Source organism: Nannospalax galili, unplaced genomic scaffold (genome assembly GCF_000622305.1).
Source record: "Nannospalax galili isolate Female #2095 unplaced genomic scaffold, S.galili_v1.0 scaffold7, whole genome shotgun sequence".
NCBI lineage: Eukaryota > Metazoa > Chordata > Mammalia > Rodentia > Spalacidae > Nannospalax > Nannospalax galili.
Window position 1 is genome coordinate 486,648 of NW_008359081.1, and position 6,644 is coordinate 493,291.

Consider the following 6,644-nt stretch of genomic DNA (forward strand, 5'->3'; position numbering starts at 1 on the left):
AAATAAAAAATACTCAACACAACTAAAGACACAAAGAACAACCCCTGGAATTTCCAGAACATATCCTAAGAGCATGATACCATCCAGTTGAGAACCACTGTGCTACAATCCCACCCTTTCCCTTCCACTTCACAGAAATGAGTCTCTCTCCCCCTTTATTAAAAAAGCCTCCCTCTCAGTCACTAACCTGTGTTAATCTTTCATTTCCATCAATAAATCTACATATATAAGGATGAAAGACTTCCAAAGAGCACAAATGAATGAACACTTGTTCAAACTCATCTGGATTTACCTTACGTCTTCGACATGGGCATTATTGGTTACAGATTCAGTTTCCACTGCCCCTCTTCCTTCCTAAAGAATTTCACTGTGTTCATGAATTTATTCCTCCCCAATGTGTTTAGGTTAAAATGATCCTGTTTGGCCTAAGGCAACCAACACCCAACATTCCCCTGACAATTGCTACTGGGTCGGGCAGATAAGACACCTGACCCAAGTTGGTCCAATCAGACCTGACAGAAGAATATAAATCAAGCATGGGAGTTTTGTCCTCTCCTCTTGTCCCAGTGAATGCTATTCACATTTATCTTGCAGCCTTAAAAAGAAACCAACAATGCCAAGAAAAGCCACATTCTTTCTTATGCTGTTGATCTGATGAATCAATGAGCGAAGCACCCATCCTTTCTCTGGGCTTAGTGAGATATTCTCCTTAGTATTTAACAATTGAGTTTCCCTAGCTGAAAGCATCCAGACATGGCCTGAAACCTTCCTACATTTTTTTCTCCCCTACCCTTTTCTTCTCTCCTCCACCCATGGTGCAAGGGATCAAACCCAAAGCCTTTTGCATGTGCTCTACCTACACTCACTACACCCAAGGACCTTATCTCTTAACTCTAAATGCTGCTTTCTGTCCACTTCTCTAAAGTTATGTCTCTGTGCCCGGTCTCCCCTCTTCTTTCACTGAATCCTTGCATTTGAGGATCCTCCAAAGTTTGCTATTTTACATTCAAATGACATGTTCACCTGGAATGACTTCAGCTTATTATCACTTTTCCTTTCACATATCAAACTGAGCGACCAGCACTTCCCTCAACAGAGTATCACTACTGATACACCCAAGGGTCATTGACCCAACAAATTCCTATCTTTCAAAACTAAATTTAAGTCTCTCCTCTGTGAAACGTTCCCTGAAGTCTTCAGGGGTTATCTTTTTTGTCTTTTTGAGACAGGGTCTCCCTGTAGCCCCCACTGTTCTGGAACTCACTATGTAGACCAGGCTGGCCTTGAACTCACAGAGATCCACCTGCCTCTGCCTCCCAAGTGCTGGGATTAAAGGTGTGCACCACCACGCCCAGCTTTTTTTGTTTTTGTTTTTTTTTTTTGTCCTTTTTGTGACATAGATCCTCCTCAAAATGATTCCAGCTGTATAAAGTAATTGTAAGAATTTTTTTTTGAAACAGGGTCTCACTATGTATGTAGCCTTAGGTGGCCTGGAGCTCACTATGTAGACCAGGCTGGCCTCAAACTAATCGATCCACACCTGACTCTGCTGGGATTAAAGGTGTGCACCACCACGTTCAGCTATAAGTAAACCCAAATTTGATGCTTATCAGTCTATTAAGTAAAGAGATCTCACACAAGATCCCATAACTACCACAATTTTGAAGTAGTGATGAGCATAAATGGTACTCTGAGATCTGCAACAACTGTAGTGTGATGTGAAAATGTGACTTGCAGAGCTGGGCTTGGTGGCACACACCGTCAATCCCAGCACTTGGGAGGCAGAGGCAGGAGGCTCTCTGTGAGTTCAAGGTCAGCCTGGTCTACATAGTGAGTTCCAGGACAGCTAGGACTTCAGGGAGACCCTGTCTCAAAAAGACAGAGAAAAAGAGAGAGAGAAAGAGAAAGAGAAAGAGAAAGAGAGAGAAGAAAGAAAGAAAGAAAGAAAGAAAGAAAGAAAGAAAAAGGAGAAAGAAAAGAAAAAGAAAATGTGACTTGCATTGGTAGTGTGACTTCTGTTGGTGACAGGTACTGCTAATACTACTGCCTTTTGTTGCCTGAGGAGCTTGTTAAGTTAATAACCTCCAATTCACTGCACTTCCTCATATCCATGCCCTTGTATAAGACCTCTACCATATCACTTCCAGGGGTGGACAGCCATCAGCAAATGTGATAGGCATGCATTAAGACCTGCCCTCCTGAAACCCAGTGACCATCAAAGAAGCCGAAAGTAGGCACATGGAAGGCCACAAAGCCCCCTCGGGGGAGTGTGCCCACCTTTAGCCAAGCCACCAGTTCCTTTCAGCCACTGGGGGAAACCAGGATAAATTCCCAGACAATTCGCAGATTACTGAGACAGAATAACTCTGTTTTAAGGCACTGTTTTGCAGCAGTAACAATTCTCTTCCTAAGGGTTTTGGGACTTTGAGAACTCTACAATCTCTCAGAGAGACTCAGGGAGAGAGCCCAAACTTAAGAACTTCCTGGTTATAGACCCAGCCCTATACTGACACCCACACAGGTAAGTTGATCATATCCTTTATGACTATAATCTTAACACAGCCGAGCTGTAGCACATTAATCTGTGAAATGAAGGCAAGTTGCTTATAGGCGCTGTATTCCTGACTAAAGTGTGAGCTGCCTGAAAATAAGCAAAAGCAAACATTTAGACACTTCTATACACCAAAGCCTTCTCCAAGAGTTTTACACATACCAATTCGCTCCTTGTAACAACTAATCTATTTCATAGAAGCTACTGCCCTAATTTGACCATTAGAAAAAATAGGCATAAAAACCATAAAAACGTTAACCGACTTGTCACATCATTATCACATAACTAGGACATGGCAATGCCACAGCACTGAAAGACAGAATCCATAATCTGAGTTTTGAGCCTTTACTGTGTCCAAAATATACTGTAGTTGCAGAAAAACTTTAAATGGGTACCACAATTTTGAGATTTCATTCCCACTCTTTCGTGGGCATTATTTCTTGGAGACCCAATTTTGTATATTAATTTCTGGTAGCCTGTGATTTTTCTATGACAAAATATAATTGAATTTTAAGAAAGTAAAATAACTTTCCACCAAAACACAATTTTTGAATGTCTTCACTGTAAAAGTCTTTCTTTCGGGGAACAAGAGTTAAAACAAAAAACCCTGTAAGAAGGTGTGGCATGGGGCCAACAGTTGGAAGGAGGAGGTAGAGGCAGGCGGATCTCTGAGTTCGTGGCCAGCCTGGTCTACATAACGAGTTTCGGGCTAGCCAGACCTTACATCAAAAAGCCAAAACAAAAAAAGGGGGGGAGTCGACTTGTTCATACTAAAGTTCACTGGAAAGTAAAACTCCAGTTTCCCCCCAAAGCAGCTAGTCCCACGTCAGCCTCCCTGACATCCTCCGAAACGGACCCTCCCCCCCACCCCCACATTCCGGTTCTCAAACGTGACAGCACCAAGCAACCAAAGCCAGGAACCCTGCAGTGCCCAGACCTGGCCTCAACCTACTCACGACCCCAAAAGGGCATCAGCCCGGGAAGTGGGTACGATAGAGGCATTTTAACTTTTCGAAATGTTTTATTCTCGAAAGACCGACTCAAGGGGCTGACCCCACCCATCCTAGGATTTCACGCCTCTGCCTCGCAGGTGCTGGCCCCAACCAGACCAGTGAATGAACCCCAAGTCCCGGACGCAGCCCGGAGACAGAAAAAGCCTGGGGGCGAGCCGGGTCTGGTCCCCGGAAAGTCCCCACGGGAGCGTGGGGAGGTCTCCGGGCAGCCGAAAGGGGGCGATGACAGCTGTGACCCGTCTCCACGCTCTCACCTTGAACATGTCGCTGGCAGCCGCGGCTCCCGCAGGGTGACCCCGCCTTCAGCCCCGCCCACTACAGAAAGTCGACTACGGAGGCCGAATTAGGTCCTGATTCCTTCCAGCGCGAGCGCACTGAGCCCCGCAAGCTAATTCTCCCGCCAACTCAAGATGACGTCACAACACGTGCTGGCACTGGGGCGTTGCCTAGCAACGGAGAAGCGCGCGCCGATCTCGTGCCTCAAACCACGCCTACTAGGAGGTCCCGCCTCCGCGTCTGACTGTTGCTAAGGAAAAAGCTAACGCACAGAGAGGGCGGCGTGCGGTGAGTAGAGGAGGGCGGTTCCTAGCTGGCGCCCAGCCGGGCCGGGAACCGGCTTTCCCTTCCACCATTGGGCGCCCAGCGTCGCGGGATGAGAATCCTATGAACTGTGGCGGCCGGACGGTGGCGCCCGACGGAACTCGGGAGGCTGCACCTGCCTCGCACCGAGAAGAAGCGGGAGCGGATCGATCAGTGAGCTTCGATTTTCCTCAGAAAAAGGTTTTTTTTTAAAGAATTTACCGTGTGCGAAACGTTTCTTAAATTTTAAGTATAAACTAAATTTACCACTCCATCTAATATCGAAAGGTTCTGGCTTTTTTTTTTTCTTTTTAAGCTATAAAACTTGTAAATCTAGTGAGAATTAGATGTGTCCCACGTAATACTTGTAGAAGAGTGGCAAAAACAATTCTTTTCCTCAAGAAAAACAAGCGTTAAAACGGCGTTCTGCGCTCGCCACCCGTTTAAAGAGCTTTATTTTATTCCTTCAGCCCAGGTAGATGGGCACGATTTTTATTCGCAATTGTACGAGGCTGAAAAAAATTGAAAGGCTAGGATCCAAAGACACGTAGTCTGCTTTTGAAATCTGTGGGCTATCCTAAGCTAAATACACCTAAAGACGGTGTATTTCATCTTTTATTCTGTATTTCTGCCCTAACCCGACAAAAAGCAGATGCCATGATCTTGGAAACTGGACAGCAGAATATTACTGTCCCCTTAGCCAAAGACCTGTTGTAGAAGAAATTGAGTTTCTTCGTTGCTGCAAGAAAAACACACATCTGGAGAAAACTGGGACATTTCGATCCCAGAGCGTTCGATTTTCGTAGTATTGGGGCTTTGATTTGGTCATTTGGGGTCAAATTCAAAAAGCAGGAGTTTGCGATGTCAAGGAAAAAACGGGGTAGGGGGGACACGAAGGTGCAGCAGAGTGTCAGACCAGCTCCCAAATGTTAAGGACCTCTTTTTTTTCCCCCTTCTCAACAGAATTGTATGCTCCAAGCCATCCCCCATCTCCAATCCCTAAGGAGAAATATTGAATAGACTCTTCAGGCTCGGCATCAGTAAGGTAACCTCCCAAAAATGTGAAGCACACAAATACATTAGAGGCAGAAGTTCTCCACGACTGCAGGGGGTGGCTGTGAAGGGAGAAAAATGACTTCACTTTCTCTAACCTCTGTCTGAACTTTAGCATTTCTCTCAAGTACAGTGTAGGCAACAAAGCACGGTATTAACAGTACCTGGGGCTCTGTCACCAATAGAAAGCCACAGATACTGTCATACCCTTTACAGTTATAGCAGATAGCTAAAAATACCATTTATGCTCATCACTATGAACGTACAGTAATTATATTTTTTTACTGTATGCACAAAGAAGACACTCATGACTGATTTTGTTTTAAAGCTGTTTTAAAGATATCACTAGGAATTTGGGCGCTACATCTAAATCTCAATAATGCTTCAAACAATCAAATCTTAGAGGCAGAATCAGGTAATTTTGTACACACTTGCTCACATTACCAAGGGGAAATCAAACCACGGAGAGGTTAAGTAATTTGCTCAAAGTATCACAGCTATTTGATAAAAATTGGGACAAAAACTCTACAGACAGATGAGTAAAAACCCTCCACTGGACTAAACACTGGGGAATCCACAACTTAGCAAAGTACCTCCTGCCGTCCAGAAGTTTGACAGGCTAATAATGGGAGCAGATCATTGAATTGTTGCTCTAAATTTAACTTCCAAACCCAGGTGTGATGGCACACATCCCAGCACATGGGAAGGGGAGGCAGGAAAATCAGTTCAAGGCCAGCCTTACCTTAGAGCTCAGCCTTGGCTACATGAGATCCTGTCTCACAAAATGAAAGAAACCAGGCACACGTGTAGGGCACATGCACACATGAAATGCGCATACAATCATGCAGGCAAAACACTCATAAACATAAAATAAAACTAAATAAATCTCTGTTGGTCGTGGTGGAGCACACCTTTGATCCCAACACTTGGGAAGCAGAGACAGGTAGATCTCCATGAGTTAGAGGTTGGCCTGATCTACTAGTCAGGGCTACATAACGAGACTCAAAAAATCAAAACAAGCTGGGCATGGTGGTGAACGCCTTTAGTCCCAGCACTAGGGAGGCAGAGGCAGGCAGATCTCTGTGAGTTCGAGGCCAGCTGAGGCTACAGGGAGACCCTGTCTCAAAAAGACAAAAAAAAAAGAAATAAATAAAATCAAAACAGAAAAGGAAGGCAGGAAGGGAAGATAGTTAACTTCTGCTGTAGGGTGATAGATGAATAGGAGGAAAAAAGATCAGAGAAAAGGCAACCAGTTAGAAGGTTATGGATAGGTCCACTTGTCTTACATACCATATAATATTTTTTAGGGCACAAAGAACATAAACTGTAAGCAACACTGAAAGATCTACAGTGCCTTCTTTTTTAAAGGGTTCTAAAATTAACAGAACATAAGCATTTGAGTCTAGTCCAAGTGGTGTAATAATACGGATTATTGCGTTAAAAGCTTA

The 6,644-nt window shown here is 44.4% G+C and overlaps 1 protein-coding gene across 2 annotated transcripts in view; it reads right to left on the bottom strand.

The window, feature by feature from the left end:
* Apoo (apolipoprotein O) overlaps positions 1-3,922 on the bottom strand; it is a 74,466-nt gene extending 70,544 nt beyond the window's left edge. For both annotated transcript variants that reach the window (XM_017795500.2, XM_008822710.2), the window contains exon 1: positions 3,819-3,922. In XM_017795500.2, coding sequence (XP_017650989.1) covers positions 3,819-3,827 — 9 coding nt within the window. In that variant the 5' untranslated portion in view covers positions 3,828-3,922. The remainder of the gene's footprint in view (positions 1-3,818) is intronic.
* Positions 3,923-6,644: the final 2,722 nt, after the last annotated feature.